Raw genomic sequence first — 19,781 nt, forward strand, 5'->3', positions numbered from 1 at the left:
AGACTCATGTGAAAGTGATTTCAAATATTCAGTCCTGTTATTTGCCAAAATATTTTTACTTTGCATCATTTTATCTGATAACACAAAAATGTTTTTGATTCAGTTTGAGTGCAAATAACTTAAAATGCTTTATTGATAAAACTATAAATTAACATTTTCAACGTAAACTATGACACAATCAAAGTCGATCACTGTTGGGTCTGCTTGGCACGAAGCTTCTGTAAGGTTTTCTGTGAAGAGATGGGAGAAAAATATTCTTTTAACTTAAATTCAGGAAGTTCCTGCAGCTCCAAGAAGCCTATGTATGATTAAAGCGCTTCACCTTGTGGAACTCCTTAGCTTTCAGTCTGTTTTTTGCATAATCTTCCTGTCGACTCTTCAAGGCTTTCCGATGCTTCACCTCCTCCAGCTGCTCATACAGCCTGCAGAACAAAATTATTTTGATTTGGTAAATTACACTTCTGTTTAAACTACCTGAATAACTCCAAATATTATTTGACTACCTTTGAGTTCTCTGGTGCATCTTGGAAAGATTACGTCTCCCTTGCTCCAGCGTGCAGATCTTCATGTCATCCAGCTTCTTCTGTTCGGAATCACTCACTGAGGGAAAACAGCAAAATGTCATCGTTACACACCATCACAACATAATCAGACTTGATACAAGCAGTGAAGTGAGTAACAAATAAAAAAAAATTATTTAGGGGACATTAGCCAATTCTAGCTAGTGACTGTTTCCATCAGTTACCATCATCCCAGTCATTTAGTCAGCAAACTCATCCACTGGGCTTTCTCTGCACCAGATAAAGGACTATTTAAACAAACCGCACTCCGACCTTGAAACTTGGCCCACACACATTCTCATCCATTTCACTGAACACTGGAGCTCCTCAGGGTTATGTGCCGAGTCCCTTCCTTACCTACTGTACACCTCTGATTGCAGACCTGTTCATTTATCCAACATCATTATGTTGATGACACAGATGTTTCTGGGCTAATCTCAAGCGAAGAGGAGTCAGCATACGGAGACGAGGTACAGCGACAATCAGGACAGTGTTCAGTTTGCACCACTAAGACTATGGGGAAAAGCAAAACAGACTCAGACCCACTGATGGAGAGTAAAGTCCTTCCAGAGAACCTGCCATAATAAAGTGGGCACATCAGAGGACATTTGGGAGGAACAACTGCTCATTTCTTTCTACCGTGCGACAGTTGAGTCTGTTGTAATGCACCGCTTACCAGTGTGGTATGCAGGCTGTTCTGTAGCAGACAAACAGGCACTGTGAGGAGTGGTGAGAACAGCGGAAAACAAAAAAATATAAATGGCCATGCCTGGCGGATACTCAAACAAGCACAAAACATCATCAGGGAGTGCTCTCACCATCTGAACTGGTGCACTCTGGCAGAGGATAGAGATCAACCAAAACACACACCTCAAGGCTCAGAGACCGCTCCTTTCCAAACACCATCTGTGTCACTTACATGCACCAATAAATGTCTGCACTGATAATTGACTCATGCTGCTATTTATAGCTTACTTATTGTATTTTCTATTTATTATTGCTCTATTTGCAATGACAAAGCTATTTGGTTCTAAAGAATGAAGGTTTAACACATTTCCACATTAATTTTTCAGACATAGAGGCTTCTTTAATATGCACTACATAAGCTGGTATAAACTTGCGTGCTGCCTCAAACCAGGCGCCTCATCTATAATAGATTATAATAGTAATAAAAATATATCCTAATGAAACATACCATTGAAGATTAAGCTATCCAGCAGTGTATGAAATTATTAAAATGAGCCAGTAAAAACATCTGGAACTATTATCATTTGTGAATGATCCAGACCTCCTGCATGGCTACCTGGACAGGCAGTGGAGCACCTTCTCTAACAGACTGATTCAGCTCCACTGTCATAAGGACAGGAAATATCTCACATGACATACCCTCACTCCCTATAATATAATTATCTCTCAGGCAGAGGCATCTGGCAGATTTCATGCAACCACTGTAATAAAATAATTTCCCTAATGCAGGATGAAGTAACTCTCATTTTTATTCTGGTGGTACCTGGTGGAAGAAGCTGGGGGGGTTTCTGCTGCTTGATGAAACCAGATTTCTCCATCTGTTGTGGGGCCTGTTCTCCCTTTGACTTTGTACTGGCCTTGTGTAGAGGTTCTGGTTTAGTTTTTGTGTTACAGGTGACTGGTTGGCATGTGTTCGCTTTAGCTTGCTCACTTCCTTCTGGTAGCACTTGGAGCTCACGTTGAGTTTTAGCAAGAGCAGCTTTGGCCTTGATTTCCTTCACCCTGTGGTTGGATCTCTGGAGCAGAGCTGCAAGTTTCTGCTGGTTAATATCTGGCTGGTCTCTGCACGGACCCCACTGAAACTCTAGGACTGTCACTGAAAAGAGGGAAGGAAGTAACAGTCAGGTTTATAAAGTTTTGGCTTAAAAAATGATGTAACGTTAGGAGAGAAAATATGTATATCAGTCCTTTGACGTCTGTACTACAAAGCAATTCAAAGTACTATATTGCTTTTTGATGATCAACAGAAACTGTAGACCATCTTAGAGCCCCTTACTACCAGCACAATGAGGTCTGAGAGGTCCTCCAGAAGGAATCATCCTGTGACATGTTTGATCAGTAGTCCGTGATCTGTAATATCAATCATAACCTGATCTGGAGCACTTATCCTGCAGCATAAGTTACCATGGCGATGTACCCTAGTAAGACATGAACGACTTTACATTTAAAACTCAGAGTTTAACCTGAAGTTACCTCCCTGAGCTCAGAGTCCTGCTTCGTTGTTCAGGCCTATGGTTTTCCCACAACTCACCAGTTTGACTCTGTTATATTTCAGGCAGATATATTCCACTTGCTTTACCTGGATGTGTTTGGCTGTCGTACTCTGGAGTCTCCTTAAGTATCAACGTAGATTCTGCACCCTACAAGCAAATGTTTATGTTTAGAGATGAGAAAGTAACCTGAATGAAAACCTGAACGAAAACTCAGTCACGTCACTTCTGAACAGTCACCTCCATCTCTTGGCCTTTCTGCCCTTCCTCACCCCTTCCATCTGGATTCTTGATTACCCAAGCTCCCTCTTCCTCTGAGCTAGTGGACTCCTGGTCCTGCAGTGTAGAGTCCGTCAGGCTCACCAGTGTGATCTCAGACTGCTCCAGGATCCCCTTCTTTATGGCTGCTTCCTAATAAACAACGAAGCAACACCAGAGTTTTAAAAATAGGTAAAGCTAACTTAAAACATCAGAAATAATAGTTTATAGTATCCTATTGGTCAGTTTTTACTAAAATAACTGTGCTTTTTCAAAGTTGACCAAAGTAACATATCACAGATTCATACCAGTATCTTATCAGAGACAGGAGAAACATTCCTCAGATTTGGACCGTGACCACACTTGATCTCTTCGGCACTGATTGAATCCGCGCCTCCGAGCCTTTCCTCTGCCCGTGACACACCCAAAGCAGGTGTATCATCACACATGGATAAATTTGACAGAATCTCAGCTGTTTGCTCAACATCTGCTCTCACGGTGGGAGATACTATCAGAACAGACTCCTGGGGATGGCATTGGGTGGTAATGAGCTGGGAGAAGGATTCATGTAAGGTGGAGGAAGCTGCGGGGCAGCGGTTTGGCTCATCCGTTCGAAGGCGCTCTGGTGATGGCTCGGACTCCACAGAAGAAAGATCAGAGTGCGAATTGACCTCTACAGGTGTGGTAACACTGCGTTCCCTGCTGGCTGGATGCCCGTCAGGAAAATTGTGCACGCTGTGCTCAGGCTGGTGAAAGGTGATGGAGAGGTCTGCTGTTTCGTTTTGGGTGACCTCTGCCAAAAGGGGGTGGAATGAATCTGAACCTGCAAACTCTAAAAATGGTGAAAAACAATCTTTCATTAGGAGTAGCACCTTATCTCATGGAGTCTCACTTTAACTCCTCACATACTAACACCTGTTCATTGGAGTGATTATTTATTTCGCTGGGCACCCTTAAGCAAACCCAGACCGGGCCTTTTTTCTAAACCTGACTTCGGCCAGGTTTAGGAAAAAGCACAAGCATAAGAAGGGAGCTGCCACCTCACCTCCTTGTTTATGCACTTTTAACATAATTTTCAACTTTCTAATAACCACAGTTAATAAATGGATTATCTTGATTGCTATTGTAAAGTGTTACCACAGATGACTGACCCCAGTAAAGTCTTACGTGAATATCTTGTACCACACCTTCAGCTCTGCCTGAGTCCATGTCAGTTGAACTGGTTTGATTCTGCTGTGTCGGATCCTGTGGATGTGGGCACATAGCTGGGACAGAGGCACTGTGTGATGAGGCCTCGGGAGGCAGCGCTGGATATGATGGGACCCGGATGTCAGCTGAGACACCAAGAGTCACACGATTTCTTTTACCTGCAAGCAAATGAATGACACGTCAAACTTCATGGTGGACATGCTTGTGAAGACAGCTGGTTTGTATGAGACTGTTTATAGAAGATGAATTAAGTCCCATAATTTAATGGTCCTATTTTTTAAACCTCAAGTTTTCTGTTTTTCTACAAATCACCATCTCTGTGTTCTGAAACTGGGTGAGGGGTGGAGCTCACAGATACCAAGATGTGGCAGTGATCATCCAAAAGCATACTCTGCATTATTGCTGTTTCTGACTTTAATGGGGGCCATTATTTACAAAATGCTCATGTTTAACTTCAACAGAAGTGGAAACTAGCAAGTGAGACAAAAACTCACAATTGGAAGAATTCAAGCTAAAGTTGTTGGTGTAATATTATCAGCAAACTAATTTTTGGTCATTTTCCCTGAAAAAGATTATTAAAAATCACATTTCTAAGTAGTTTTTTTTTTTTTTTAACTTCCTTTCATGCCATAATTTTCAGGTTCTGAAAATAAATCATTGTAACCTGATGCCAGCTATTGATTGTTGATTGTACTAGTTCTCGTCCAGTTGGCTATTAGGGGCAATGACTGTAGTCACACAAGGGGAAAACTTTGATTTATGTTTTGCAAAAATACACCATTAGATCTAGAAACTAGGTCCATCTTTTATATAAAGCCTATTATATGAGCTCTACATATCCTGCTATAAAATTACTGATATATTCAGTTATTTTCCCTGCACTGTAGCTAAGAATGTGATATTAGGTTTCACTCACTTTCCCTGATATTCAGCCATTAATTGATAAATTCAGTCAAATGATCATTTTACCTGAGCTTCCGCTGTGCTGTTCTGCAGACTCGTCCAGCTCTCCTACCAGGGGTCTCATCTGGCTCTCATCAGGAGCTTCATCTAACCACGAGGTCGACTGCTGCGTCTCCATCCGACCCATCATATGACCTGCATAAAAGTCTCGCCCGCCGCTCAACCAGTGAGAGCTGGACTGATGGGAGAGCCGACCAATCATCCGACTCAGTGTGGAATCCCATCCATCTTGACCCACACTTGGGGAGAACAGCTGGCCCGGAGAGTGACCAAGCATTGATGAGTGAGCCGACGGAAGACCAACCAGCTGCTCCAGGGCCGAATCCCTCTGCTCGGTAACGAGGCAGGATGACCGGTCTGCCAGCTGACCAATCAGAGGCCGGAAAGAATCCTGCTCGTGGTCGTCAACCAGTAATGAGGCCCCACCAGAGAACTCGCCCACTTTGGGATCAACTTGACTGTGCACTTCCTGCAACGAAAAAAAAGATTCAGTCAAATTCTTCTAAATCTATTTTCAACAAAATTAAAATATTTTGATTTTTTTTTTTTTTTTTTTGCAATTTAGAGACTGGCTAGAACATAGTAGAATAGAATAGAATAGAATAGAATAGAACAGAATAGAATAGCCCTATATTGCCATTGTAGATGTACAACCTCAATTCCAATGAAGTTGGGACGTTGTGTAAAATGTAAATAAAAACAGAACACAGTGGTTTGCAAAACCTTTTAACCTATATTTAGTTGAATACACTATGAAGACAAGACATCTAGTGTTCAAACTGATAAACTTTAATGTTGTTTTGCAAATCTTCACTCATTTTGAATTTGATGCCTGCAACACATTCCAAGAAGCTAGGACAGGGGCAGCAAAAGACTGGGAAAGTTGAGGAATGTTCAAAAAACACTTGTTTTGAAGTGTTTGAACTGCTGGACCTTTAGTCCAGCAGTTTAAGAACAACGTTTCTCAATGTACAATTGCAAGGAATCTAGGGATTTTATCATCTACTGTTTACAATATCATCAAAAGATACAGAGAACCTGGAGAAATCTCTGCACAGAAGGCCAAATACCAACACTGCATCCCCGTGACCTTTGATCCCTCGGACGGCACTGCATTAAAAACCAACATCATTCTGTAAAGGATATTACCACATGGGCTCAGGAATACTTCAGAAAACCATTGTCAGTTAACACAGTTTGTCGCTACATCTACAAGTACAAGTTAAAACTCTACTAATTCAACTCTAAAATCCAATAATCCTCAGTTTGATATAGTCTGCTGCTACATTTGTTGTAAAGACTTTATAGTTAAGATTATAAGACTCATTCTCTCTCCCTACCACAAAGTTTAAACTGAACATTGAGAATAATAATGCAAAAGTATCTGTTCAATATACAGATAACAGCATAACAGCATGTGATTAAATCAACATCTTGAATGTTGTTCTTGCACACTACACACAAGTCTGACACTTCATACCTCTTTTTTTTTTTTTATAACCTCATGTCATAAAAAAGTAAGTATAAAAGTTGATTGTCTAAATCGCCTCACTGACTGGGATTTCTTTTGCTGTAATTTTCACAGAGGCATAATTTTGAGATTTGAATCAAGTTATTTTAAAGTGATGGCAGAGCCACAGAAAATTTGCAGAGGGCGATACTGCTACTACTACTGCTACCATTACAACAACATATTTTGTGAATTAATATTTTTTTAAATTAAAATTTACTGAAAGGTAAATCTACTTCATACCTTAGTACATATATATGAATCCTGACTACCAGTCAGATACTCAACAAAAAGAATCTGAAGAATCATTTAACAGCAACCCCCCCCCCCGCCCCCCCCCAAGTAACACTGAAGCTCCAAACTACAAAGCTAGTGGGTAATGTTACTGGATATGTCCGTCTTTTGTCCAGTCTGTTTACTACCAGAGGAGTCTGAGCCCAACTGGCCATTATAAAAAGACATTTAGCTGGTTTTGAGGTACTTCAAGTGCAGAATCTATGTTTATCTTTTATATACAGCTTAATACTCATAATTTGTGTTTGGGTTACAACATGTGCATGCCCACAGACTCACTGAGCTCAGTTCAAGTGTAGAAACCATCATGAAATGTACTTTAACTTAATTCACTTCAGGTTTATTATGTTTACATCATCGCTCAGTGGAAGGAAGGAAAGAAGAAAGACACAAACACAAACCATTGACTCATCACAGGCGCGCACACACACACACACACACACACACACGCGCGCTGCCCAAGAACTCAGATTTGGCTATTTTTCATCATTGATCCACATCATCATGTGAACCTCAGAGGGTATTCAAATATAGATAACAGTTGTTACAAAGAGCTTCAAAGGACTCTAGTATAACAGCTTAAAACCGAATCACTGACCAGGCCTCTCGTCTCCGTTCCTGCTGCGTCTGAGAGAAGAGACTGACGTCGTGCAGAGCTTTCATCCTCCCCTCTTCTCTCCAAGACTCGAAACAAAGACTGCTGAGAGACCAAAGCGCTGTGTTCTTCCACATGTGAGCCTTCACTGTCTAAAGATCAACAAAGGAATAAAACACTGTGCTATCAGACAGCCTTTGTCACATCTCAGCATCTTATCACACCATGTCTTAACACTCCTACCTAAACTATCAAGGTGAAGACTGAGCATTGCCTTCAAATAAACGTGTCCATTTTGTACCTGTTTTCCCAGCAGAGCTGAGGGAGAGGTCAAGTTCCCGTGTATATTTGTCTATAATTTGTTGGATACTGCTGTCACTGAACATCGAGTCCACAGACAGACCAGGAGGGCCAATCGCTGAGTTTTCCTTAAAACAGAAGCTCTCACCAGACAGAGAGGAGACATGTTGTAAATCTGCTCCACCTTCTTGTTGATCAGTGCGTTTATGGAGGAGAGATTTATCTAGAGTAGAAGAAGAACCAGGTCAGCACATTAGAAGTATAGCAAAGTCAGAAACACAATGCAAAATAAGAAATAAAAATACAGTGAAATGAATCTAAAACAAGTACTTTTGAAATTCCTAAACCTACCCAAGTAATTTTTCTGCCAAAACCTATTATTAATCTCATGATTAATAATAAAAATTAAAATGAACATTTCCTGTGTGTCAATAACCTTACTCTGTCCCTGCTTCCCCGTTTTTCTTTCACTAAAGCCCCAAAATGCCCCAGTTTAGATGTGAAAACCTGTCCCATCAGAGACTCATGCTGTGGCTTCTGATGTGAGCAGCCAAAATTGAAATGATTCAGACCATGGCAAAGTCCTCCACACTACAATCACAGACTTTTCCAGCCCTTAAAAATATTATTAATATTATAATAATAATAAAATATGAAAAATGATCATTTGGGTACGTGGACATGAATCAGTACATTAAAAGCTGCAGCTATAACAAGAACTGCTGTGAGACTGTGATGGTCAGTTGTAAGAAAGTCGTCTTATTAGGCCATTTTAAAGAGGGAGAAGTTTAAACGGCTTCTTTCAGACAGAAAATGAAATTATGAGCTGCACAAAGACCCAGAATCATGCAAAGTTACTTTAAATTCCAAGAATAGTAATCTGGAAATGGGAATGAGCAGAGCAGGTTCACTTTAAAGTTTAAGGCATAAGTCCATGCAAATGCACAGCAGCACACAGCTGTAACATATAAACAACATGCCCCATTATAATCCTTACAGTTTAACCATATTATCCGTTTAATCGTGAAGAACTACCCCAGGAATCGGTTTCTGCTGGATCATCTGATTTAAAGCTGCACAGACATGTCACCTACACACCTGGCTGTTCCTCACCGGTGTTTACATTCTGCTCTGGGTCAGTAGTCATGTAGCTTCCGGTGGAGATGGTAGTAGAAGAGAAGCTGTCAGACCCAGGAGGCCTGTTTGGAGACTGACACAAAATAAACTGTTATGGCGTCTTATCTTGTTATAGAGATAAACACACTCTGGACACACATTCATACAGTTGAACATATCATTTTGAAATGAAAGCACACACAAACCTATGTTCTGAATATTTAATGCATTTGCATATATGAGCGTCCTGACCAGTAGTGATGTACTCAACAAAAGACCAAACCCCTGAAGAATCACTTACTTTAACAGGAAACCCCACCTAAACACTAACACTGAAGCTCCAAAATACAAAGTTAGGGGGAAATGTTACTGTGGGGATGTCCGTCTTTTGTCCATCTGTTTACTACCAGAGGAGTCTCCCCCTACTGGCCATTACAAAAGACACTGAGGTACTTCATGTTTCAAGTTCAGAATCTTTTTATCTTTTATATACAGGATAACACTCATACTTTGACTGTCAGTGAAGACCTCTGTCCATTTGTAGAGAGACAACTTAAATTTGTGTTTGGGTTATAACATGTACCGACTCATACATAGACCTGGTGTTACGCAGACTCACTGAGCTCAGTTCAAGTGTAGAAACCATCATGAAATGTATTTTAATTTAATACACTTCAGGTTTATTATGTTTACATCATCGCTCAGTGGAAGGAAGGAAAGAAGAAAGACAAACACAAACCATTCACTCATCACAGGCAGACGAACACACACGCACTCACGCACACACACACACGCGCACGCACAGACACACAGCTTCTCAAACATAATCACAGGCTGAGGCAGATGCTGCCCAAGCACTCAGATTTGGCTATTTTTCATCATTGATCCACATCATCATGTGAACCTCAGAGGGTATTCAAATATACATAACAGTATTAATATGCACTGACATTTACTTCCTGCATATTAAAACTGCTCCTACCCTTGTAGCTTTCTAACCCACTATGGGCTACATGAGTTTTCCAGGGGAGGAAAGAGCAGTGATAAACACTATGTGAACACTGCGAAAATTGTCAGTGGGCTGGTTACCTCTGTGGGGGATCTGTAGCTCGTCACTGCAGGACCAGAGAAATCTGCTCCTCTCCCAGAGTCTGAGGAAAGGGGGGACTTTTTTCTTGGGACTGAATCTAGAAAACAGTGTTTCCACATCAAGAAATCTTTAATTTCCCTTAATTCAGTGGTACCATTTTTTCCCTATATTAAATCTTCTCTACCCACCAGAGATGGAGGATTCTCGAGATGCTCCTGCTTCTGTCAGTAGCAGTCTCTCTCTCCAGAGGCTGGATCTCCCTGAACTTGTCCCTGAGCTGGTTAATCTTTCAGAGATCTTCTGTCCACTGCTGAACTCTGAGGGTGTCTGCAGAGTCCTGTCAGAAGCCATAGATGAGTCTGACTCCTCCTGCTGATCCCAGCATGCAATGTGTGAAGGAACTGTCACACCATTGTCTGGGCCTACAGTTAAAACAAATAAATAAGTCGGTGTTATACATGCAGGAGACGAAACTGCCCGATATTCACGTCTTACTGCAGCTGAGCAGACCTGTGAGTTGGCTGGCATCGACTGGAGTCTCCACCTCTTGAATAGCACTGAGCTCGTGCTGTTCAGTCATCATCTCCAAGAAGCCCAGCCTGACCCGTGTCACAGGGGGCTTTGCTGCTCGTGGAGGGTGGAGGTGTCCTGAGTGGAGGACTGATGCCAAGCCAGGTCCGGCACCAGCATCACTCTGAACTTTAAAGCACAAGAGAAACAACCAGTCAGAAATATGGACAAAAAAGAATAATGTGTACCGTTTCATTTTTAAAAACAATGTATTACTCTACATTTTATTTTAATGCCAGTGACCTCGCTCTGCAACTTTACATGTTCGCATTGAGTTGATGTTATCCCTGAACAAAACCACTTTGCAATAAAAGCACTTACAATTGATTGTGGAATATCTAGGAGAGAGGAATTTTCACAAACTGACTTGCTGTAATCCCATTACAGTAGACTGCATGACTAGGTACTTGTTTTTATTGAAGCCCAGGTTTATTAGGACAGTTTTAAAGTTGAGAAACAACAATGACAACATTCAAAAAACACAAAGCCTGAATTTAAAGATGAAGATATAGTGTCCCGTCCTGGACTCTAAAGATGATAGACAAGACAAGATTCCACTTTTACTTTTGCAGAAAAGCTGGAAAATGCTTTTGGGAAAATGTTCTTTGGGCACCAGACACAAATTTAAGGATTTGTAAGGAATTGTTACTTCATCTCTGTTTTTAAAGAAGACTAAATTAAACTGTTAAGGAAAAAGAACAAGAACCTGACTGTGAAACACTGATGGGGGCTTTGTTTTGTTATTGGGTCATTTATAATATCTGACATTCTGCCTTGAATCTGCACAGGAGAAAAATCAGAAGGTTTTGAAACATAAGGCAAACAAAAGCAACATTTTTGTTGCATTAATTAAGGAATAAAGATCAGTGGTTTGTAATAGTGCTTGTTAACTTAAGAACAATCGTTGTTATGGTTTACTTCATTCAGTCATGTGCATTTGTCCCAGAAATCATTTTGACAGTTTTGTAATACTTTCAATTCTGAAATTAACTGGAAATCGTGCTGAAAAGGTGGAAAAATATCTCCATTCTCAACATGTCAGCTACCTGTTTGACTGCTGTTGGATGGATGTTGTTCAGAGGAGCTGTCGCGATCCTGAGGGTCCTCTAGGTGTGATAAAGTTCCTCCATTAGACTCCTCTATGGCCTTGAGCAGGGATGCAAGTAAGTGGAGGCGGTTCTGATTAATGTTCTCCGAAACCACCGTTTCACCATCAGGCCGAGAAACTGGCTGTGGGTGAGAAAAAGTCATCAGGATGGTTCATTTCTCTCATGTTCTTTCACTCTTAAACATTTAAGCTGACGGTGTTTTTTTCAATCTTTGTTTCTACTCAATCCTTTCTTAAAACTATGATTTTTTTTACTGCAAAATAACTGCTTTAACAGTCCTCTCACTTACTTGTGCATCGGTATTAATCAGAGCCTGCAATGTCTCCTTTTGTCTCCTCATCTGCACCATCTCCAAGTCCTGTCTCCGCCTCTCCTCTTCTCGTTGCCTTTGCTGCAGCATCAGTGCCTCCCTCTGCTCTAGTACTCGCCTCTGGGCCTCCTGCAACTCTTGTCTTTGTCTCTCCATGTTGTCCTCTCCAACGCTCAGGGATCCAGTGCTCCGAGAGGCCTCTGCCTCAGCCAGAGCATAACCTGAAAGTGGAGCTGTAACCTCTGCGATGGTCGATCTCATGCCTTTGATGGGTTCAGAGGATGGCTGCACTGGGATGCTGCTAGAGTGATGTTCTGTGAATCGTTTACAAGGCAGCTTCTCTTTGGTGACTGACAGTGGTCTCATTCTCTCTGGAAGGTGCTCTGTTACTTTCTCCATTATGCTGTCAGTCAGCCAAGACGTGTCATTTAGTCTCTGGTATCTCAGACTGTCTGAGTCGGATTCAACATCATCTGGCAGCGGTTTGGAAGCCAGACTAAAACCAGATAGGCTGGGAGGTGACGTTAATGTGTCAGATTCTTCTGTGGAAACATCCTCAGAGGTTTGTGGCAATTCATGATTATACACAGGCACTGCATGAGCCTGGAGAGGAGCCTGGGGAGGAGCCTGGGGAGTCTGCAGAGGGGGGTGGAGAGGAGCGTGAAGAGGAGGATGGAGAGGAGCCACAAGAGGAGCATGGGAAGTATGCAGAGGGGGATGGAGAGGAGCCTGCAAAGGGGCACAGGGAGCGTGGAGAGGAGCGTGGAGAGGAGCGTGGAGAGGAGCATGGAGAGGAGCATGGAGAGGAGCCAGCGCAGCTTGCAGACGACCTGGATGACGAACACACTGTGTACTGTTTGGAGGTGGGTGAGCAAGGCCTGGAGGCACAACAGGAGGTAGTAATGAAGTGGCAGTCATGTTGTAACGAATCTGTAGAGCTTGTTGGTATTCCTCCAGGCGCTGGCGAGCCACTTTCACTCTTTGGTGGATTCTAAAATTAAAAACAAAAACAAAGAAACAACAACAACAACAACAAAAACAGGAGGGTCAAAGGCATTAAAGTTATGTAAACTCAGAATCACAAACTGGGCCAAACAGATTTATTCATCACACCTGTTTTGTTCTAACAAGCGCTGCTGGTATTCTCTGATCCTTTTGCTATGGTCGTCCTCATCTGCAGGAGGAACTACCTGTGAAGATCAAACACAAAGGAAGGGATTACTCATACAGCCTGGAAAACCCCTCACAGAAGACAATGGTGGAGGACAAAACCTTGAATCTTCACAGTTCATATTACTAGTTTTTGACCAGTCCCTCCCAAGTGTGTGTGAATCTGTTAGATTTATTTTCTCAACTTAATTTTCCTCTTCTTATCTGGAAAATATCCCATCTAAGCAGTCTGAGCTGCATTTGATTTTCTGTCCTGGATTGTCATCAATCATCACTAATATAATCTTCTCAGGCTCTGGCTATGACGGGGTGGGCAGCTCCAGGCCTCAAGGGCCGGTGTCCTGCAGGTTTTAGATATGTTCTTGATCCAGCTGATTCAAAAGGCTAATTTACCTCCTCAACATATTTTGAAGTTATCCAGAAGCCTGGTAATGAACTAATCATTTGATTCAGGTGTGTTGACCCAGGGTGATATCTAAAACCTGCAGGACACCAGCCCTTGAGGCCTGGAGTTCCCCCGCCCCTGGGCTATGAGCACAGAAGCTCCACCTACATGTTGATCAAACCTTCTGTTTGTGAGAGGCAGCCAATCAGAAGAATTGCTCAAAGGAGGAGGAGCTAAAGTAGCTTGCTTCAAAGTCAGGATGTCATGAGGGAAAACACATAAAATAATATGAAGATTATTTTGAACTGTAAATCAGGCAAGAGCTCAATAATGAAAATTATACATAATACGTTGGTCAACTTTAAGCAAAAAACAACAAATAACAACTGAACATGTTTCTCAGACTAAAGTAATATTAGACCCAAGGAGGTTAAGCATCAGAAGATGTTAACAGCATGTATAACATCCATGATATATTTTGCATCTTAGCTATTATGAGCATGTCAAGATTAATCCAATAAATATAATTTTCAATAGCCATTAAAAAAACCTGATAACAGGAAAATTGAATAGAGGTTTGACAGTTGAATTAGAGACCTACCTCACTGGCTAAATTAGGGGTGATAGAGATGACATCGTGGTCATGGACTGGCACTTCTGGTTGGTTAATGTTTTCTTCCTGGGTCACGGCAGCCTTCAGTTGTTCTTTCTCCTGCTGAGCTTCAAACAGCATCTGCTCCAACTTGGCCTTCTGCTCTTCCAGCTCCTGCAGCAAAAACATCTGCTGCTGCTTCTCCCTTTCAAGCTCCTCTTCCTGGGCAGGAAAAAAAGAGGCTTAAAAAGTGATGCTACTAGACGCAAACTCAGATTTGAGCTACGTTTTAGTTCAGAAGATAAAATTTTAGCTGCATCAGGTGTGTTACTGTTAATGTAATTCAAAGCTAGTCCCTGGTAAAATCTTTATCACCTCCTCTCCAAAAATCACCAGCAGGAATTCACAACAAGCCCACAATGAGTTTCTCAGCAAAACCTGGTTCTAACCAGTCAGTGAACTTGTGGTGAAGTACTGGGACAACAACGAAACAAGTGCTTACAATGTAGAGAAGATCTGTTCGATCAACACTGCTCTGCTGCAGTGTCAAAATTCTGGGACAGAATAGAGAAGGGGGGCACAGAAAATCAAACAAGAGGGGGGCACAGAGCAGTAGTCTCGCATACTTTGTACACTGCCTCCATCTGACTACAGAGCTCCCTGCAGGCATGCTCGGATTTTAGCGGACAGTGAACGTGCCATCTCTGCAGGACTACAAAACAAGCTACCAACCACCACGGGACACAGAGTACAGACATTTAAGTTTTTTACTCTCAATATTAACTCCTCCCATCTAAGTGAAAAGTCTCACAGAAATTAAAATTAACACGTACCCGTTTCTTTCGCTCTTCTTCAAACTCTTGGATTCTATTGGCCAGAGCAGCAGGAAACTGAGTATCTGAAGCTGATGATGGCAGCGGCGTTTTCTCTGATGCTGGTTGAGTTCAGAAAAAAAATCCACACGATTATTACCTTGTAATACACATTTGTACTTTTTTTAAACTGTTAAAAGAATATTAATAGTTTTATTAATATTTATGTAGATTGTTCTTACAGCTGGTCACAGTCACTGATTACCTGGTGGAGATCGGTCAGCCTCCTGGGGCTCGGTGGGAGTCCATTCATCTTTTCCTCCGCTGATCAGAGAGCCTGTTTCGATCGTCATGTCGCGCTCTGGGATCTGATCTCGGATGACGGTTGGGGAATCAGCAGCAGAGCTGCGACTGCTGTGGTCAATCCACTGGTTCCTTTGGCTCCTGATACGATCCAGGAGCCTCTTCAATGCCCGTCGAGGAGCAGGTTTCTGGGAAACCACTGCAAACAAAGAAAAACTCAAGGAAATTACATCAAGGTTTCAACATCCATGCTACATTCTGGGCCAGAAGGTTTTTTTATTTGTCTCAGAATTTTACATAATTCATACAATACACTTCAGTAAGCTGATATCTGACTACTGATTTTATTATAAACTGCACAAGAATGACTTGAGTTTTTAAATCTGGTGCTTCTGGTCACCTTCAGCTGATGTTTCCTGCTCAGTGCTTCCAGGTTCCTGCTCTGTGTCATGTTGTGCATTTTCTGTTTCAGGTGTTGTGATTTCATCCACTGTGACATCCAGCTCTTGATCTTGGCTGGTTGTGGAGTGGGCTGGAAGAGGCTCAGGTGCCAGCTGGACCACCAGGTCACCTTTAACCCCTGTAACAATTAACAAAGTTTAAAGAGGCTTCAGAGCAACTTCAGTGCCGATTTCTGGCCAGCTTTGTTTCTCTGGTTTTAAGAACATGTATGAATACTGAAAACCCATATTTGCTACAAAACACACGATGAAGAGTCCTTACTCCTCTCTCCAGTGTACATGTCCTCAAAGGCGAACTCCATCTCCCTCTGGAAGTCTTCCCTCATTTCCTGTCTCTTATAGAGAGGCTGGAAGATCTGAGGAGGCATCTGTGACAACTGCTGCCTCCTCCTCAGCAGATCTGTCTGCTGCATGTGTTCCAGTTCAACCAACAAACGCTCACGATCCTAAAGGAGGCCATTAAACACTGATCAGGCACTTCATATGACCAAAAAGTAAACAGTTCTCATCTCTTCTTACAGCTAAAGTATCAAGTTAATTTTCTGATGCAAGCCTATCAAACATGTTAAAGTAATACATTTTTTAAACATGTAATGAAAGTGCAACCTCCACAAGAATTTCTTTATTCTGGCATGTAAGTGACTAGGTTAATTAGTCGCCAGGTTAACAGGCAAGTTGTACCTGCATGAGCTGTTCCTTCCTCAGAGCCTGCCTCCCTCTGAGACGAGCCTTCTCCAGCTGCTCTTCTCTCCTCCTCATTTCCTCTGTCTCCAAGTCCTGCTGTCTTTTCGCATGTAGCTCAGCTTCCTCGTGGGCATTTGGCTGATTAGGCAGATCGATTAGATAACTCTGACAAATCGCGCTGGTAAATACAAACAAAAATCAGAGGGTGTGTTACCTGGTTTATGTCCACCTCTCTGTCCACTGTACTCTTGGCCATGTGGTAATGTGTGGTAGCGAAGGCACTCACATCCGATCTCCTTACGAAACGTGGCTTTTTGGGACTGATGTTCTGCTTCAACGAGAGAAGACAAGGTTACCTTGACTTTCATTTAGCTTTACTTTCATTTGATTTTCAGGATTTGGAAACGTTCAGGAAATTATTATCACTGTTTGGGAAGATCACCTGAACAGGGTTTGGGAGAGGCAGTGGAAGGCTAGCCACCTTTGCTGATCGTTCCTTTTCTGCCAGTAATGCCTTCTTCCTGGCATTGACAACTCTACAGAACAGTGAAGCCACAGGTTTAATGATCAGTTCATTCTGATTAAATTTAAACACATAAACATCTGAAAATGCTTGTGATGACGCTCACTGGTTTTGCCTCTCATGGTCTTTAAGCCTCTGTGATTTGAGCTCCTTCAGCGCTTCTCGATAACGCTCCTCTGCTTTGACGTGATTCTCCTCCTCCCTCTGAGCTATGGCTGCCAAGTCGGGTTCCTTGAACAACAAGTTTAGCCACAAAAAATAAATATCATATGGACAAGGGTTAACAAGAATCAAATATCAACCATGTCAACATGGTGCAGTGTATTCTGCCTTTTCTAAACAATTCAAATACTACTAAAGTGTCTCAGTGCAAAAGACTGAAGCACACTAGACTACTATTACTCTGCTTCTTCCTTAAGCAGATTGAACCTTAATATTTTGTTTTCTCACAGAGTTGGAGCTCTAGCTCTGGGACAATTTATTTGACAAAAGTCATTCAAAGTTTAAACTTTTAGTAACTTAATCAGTCTTTCAATAGCTTCTATGTTTTTTTCCCAAAGTTTAAATTTAACTTTTATTAAAAGTTGACATTTCTCCTTCATTGATGCAGACATGATAGGATGACATCACTAACTGCTGATTTCCGTTCTAGTCTTTTAAAAAAAATTGTTTCATGCACAGGCCTTACCCTTTCAGCGTACAAATGATAAAACATACCAAACTTTTTGGCCACTTCAACTGAGAAGACACATTGTAAAATTTCAGCTGAGAATTGGAAATGCAGGATGTCTCTGTCTCTCCTGCCATTATTTCCATATAATAAAGACTAAGGTTTTGAAAAATTAGTATGTGGTCAAGCAGCTGGAGCAATGTTACACTCAAAATGTCTTAGTTGGATACACAACAACTAGAACATAGCAAAGAGTATTTGGGTTTTTTCCCCCAAATGATGACAACATATTTTTCTTTGGATTTTGGATTGTCACTGTTAGTTTGACTTGTGGATTTCAGTATTCATGACAACTTAAAAAATATTTTTATAAATTAAATAATTAAAATAATAGCAAATAGATATAATTATTTGTGTATATTTATATGAAGCTTGCTTTACATGATTTATCTAACTGTCTTAAACAGATGAATCTTCTCAGGAAGTTTAAGACATTTTCTAACTAATTTCAGACATTTTAATGACCCACAGAAACCCTGTGGACACTGCACTGATGAGTTTGTTTACGTCAATGTGGCTCAAAATTTGGTTTCATACATTCTTTTTATTCTTTCATAATCCCCATTTTAGTGTCTCTAATTTGAACTATTTTAGTCTTACGTTTTCTTTTGCACTCCTGTGCCCCTGGCCGAGCAGCTGGAGACTCTCCTGGTATAACCTCTGTAGCCTCTGGAGCTTTTCCCTCTGCTGTTGCTCCCACTCCTTCCTCAGCTCCTGCTCAAGTTGTTGCAGCTCATACTGTCGCCTCTGCTGAACATCTTGGCGGATCTGCTGTGCAATGTACCGGTGCTGCTCCCGCACCTGTGTGTCAACACAAAACACACACTCAGTGTGCATATATCACGCAGAACTATGCACATGGCATAGTGACAGTAGGTTACAGTGATGATGAACTTAATTATCTTCATCACGTCATCTGTCAACAGAAAAAAAAATGGATGCAATACAAAAGATAAATCTTGGCCAGTAATACCAGCAAATCTAATCTTATTTGTAAAAAGAAAAAAAATGTGTCAGCAAAATGACCAGGGACTTCACAGCAGAATAATTTGTGAACTTTAGGTCCTTCACTGGTTAGTTACATACGAGACTTTACAGCTTCATCATGCTAAAAGAAATACTGCGTGAACACCCTTCAACTGTCTGCCTTTGTTTATGCATGTGTCAAAGCGACTTTCAGAGACAGAACAGACCGATCAGACTTCAAAAAAATCACTGTACGCACACAAAAAGACAGATCTTTTACACATGCAAGTAAAATTTAATGTAGGCGAGGAAGCTGAAGTTATGAACTCATGAGCCTTAATATAGTGTTTATCAGACAGAAACGGGGTTCAAGTAAGCACTGGTGCTTCATTAGAAAACATCCCACAGATGCTGGAAATCAGGGACCTAAAGTGAAGCAGAAAGCCATAACACCGCCCTTTTACCTGCTGTATCCGCAGTTTTCTCCTCCTTTCCTGCTCCTCTCGTATTATCCGAGCCTCTTCGTTGGGACTCGGTCTTAATCTGGACACTTTTCTCTTCATTTTCGAGCACTTCACTGGCGGACATTTCCCCCAAAAAAGCAAACAGCAGGTTGCGGTTCAGCTAGCGGCGACGGCTAATGTTTGCAAGCTTCACTTTGTTCGCCGGCATAACGGTTCCGTAGGACAACTTAAACTTGAAACAAGTGTTTACTATACAAGCAATTACCAGGCAGGACGCTTAAAGTGTTGTTTATCATCCGAAATCCATGCCAACCCAAAAAACGGACGTTTCTGTTTTTTTCTTTGTCCTGAACGTCACATCCGGTAGTTTAAACTGCCCGCCGTATCTTTGCCGTCCACATGAAATATTAGTTCCTAGTCATTATATCTGCATAAAAAACATTTTATGCATGTAAACATAAAATACATAAAAAATACATCAATAATATATATATATATATACAAACATTAAATACGTAAACAGTGCTAAAGTGACACAAAGCGTTTGAAACAGCTGCCAGCCTCAGAGTT

General features: G+C 41.5%; 1 protein-coding gene across 6 annotated transcripts; it reads right to left on the minus strand.

The window, feature by feature from the left end:
* Nucleotides 1-34: 34 nt before the first annotated feature.
* On the minus strand, nt 35-19,545 carry cep295 (centrosomal protein 295). Of its 6 annotated transcripts, none has more exons than XM_063492996.1 (29): nt 19,212-19,545; nt 18,382-18,582; nt 17,158-17,282; nt 16,971-17,064; nt 16,743-16,859; nt 16,526-16,666; nt 16,107-16,290; nt 15,784-15,963; nt 15,346-15,582; nt 15,102-15,202; nt 14,274-14,490; nt 13,235-13,307; nt 12,101-13,112; nt 11,749-11,932; nt 10,643-10,831; nt 10,321-10,554; nt 10,132-10,229; nt 9,040-9,136; nt 7,928-8,149; nt 7,630-7,778; nt 5,234-5,696; nt 4,243-4,422; nt 3,364-3,887; nt 3,038-3,208; nt 2,887-2,947; nt 2,071-2,403; nt 504-600; nt 323-422; nt 35-230 (listed from the first exon to the last, which is right to left on the minus strand). In XM_063492996.1, exons 1-29 carry the CDS (start codon nt 19,308-19,310, stop codon nt 189-191), a joined length of 5,925 nt encoding a protein of 1,974 aa, XP_063349066.1. In that variant the 5' UTR covers nt 19,311-19,545; the 3' UTR covers nt 35-188. The 6 variants fall into 6 exon arrangements, with proteins under 6 accessions (XP_063349066.1, XP_063349065.1, XP_063349064.1 ...); XM_063492995.1 differs by having other exon boundaries at nt 36-230; nt 9,025-9,136; nt 16,743-16,856; XM_063492994.1 differs by having other exon boundaries at nt 36-230; nt 9,025-9,136.
* Nucleotides 19,546-19,781: the final 236 nt, after the last annotated feature.

The sequence above is a fragment of the Pelmatolapia mariae genome, linkage group LG14 (genome assembly GCF_036321145.2).
Source record: "Pelmatolapia mariae isolate MD_Pm_ZW linkage group LG14, Pm_UMD_F_2, whole genome shotgun sequence".
NCBI lineage: Eukaryota > Metazoa > Chordata > Actinopteri > Cichliformes > Cichlidae > Pelmatolapia > Pelmatolapia mariae.

Excerpts from the sequence above, each read along its gene's own strand:
- cep295 (XM_063492994.1), bottom strand. The coding sequence starts at position 19,310 with ATGAAGAGAAAAGTGTCCAGATTAAGACCGAGTCCCAACGAAGAGGCT. Across the intron at positions 15,583-15,783 it reads GCAGGAAACATCAGCTGAAG|TGGTTTCCCAGAAACCTGCT; the intron begins GTGACCAGAAGC and ends CTTTGTTTGCAG. Across the intron at positions 4,423-5,233 it reads ACAGCACAGCGGAAGCTCAG|GTAAAAGAAATCGTGTGACT; the intron begins GTAAAATGATCA and ends ATTTGCTTGCAG.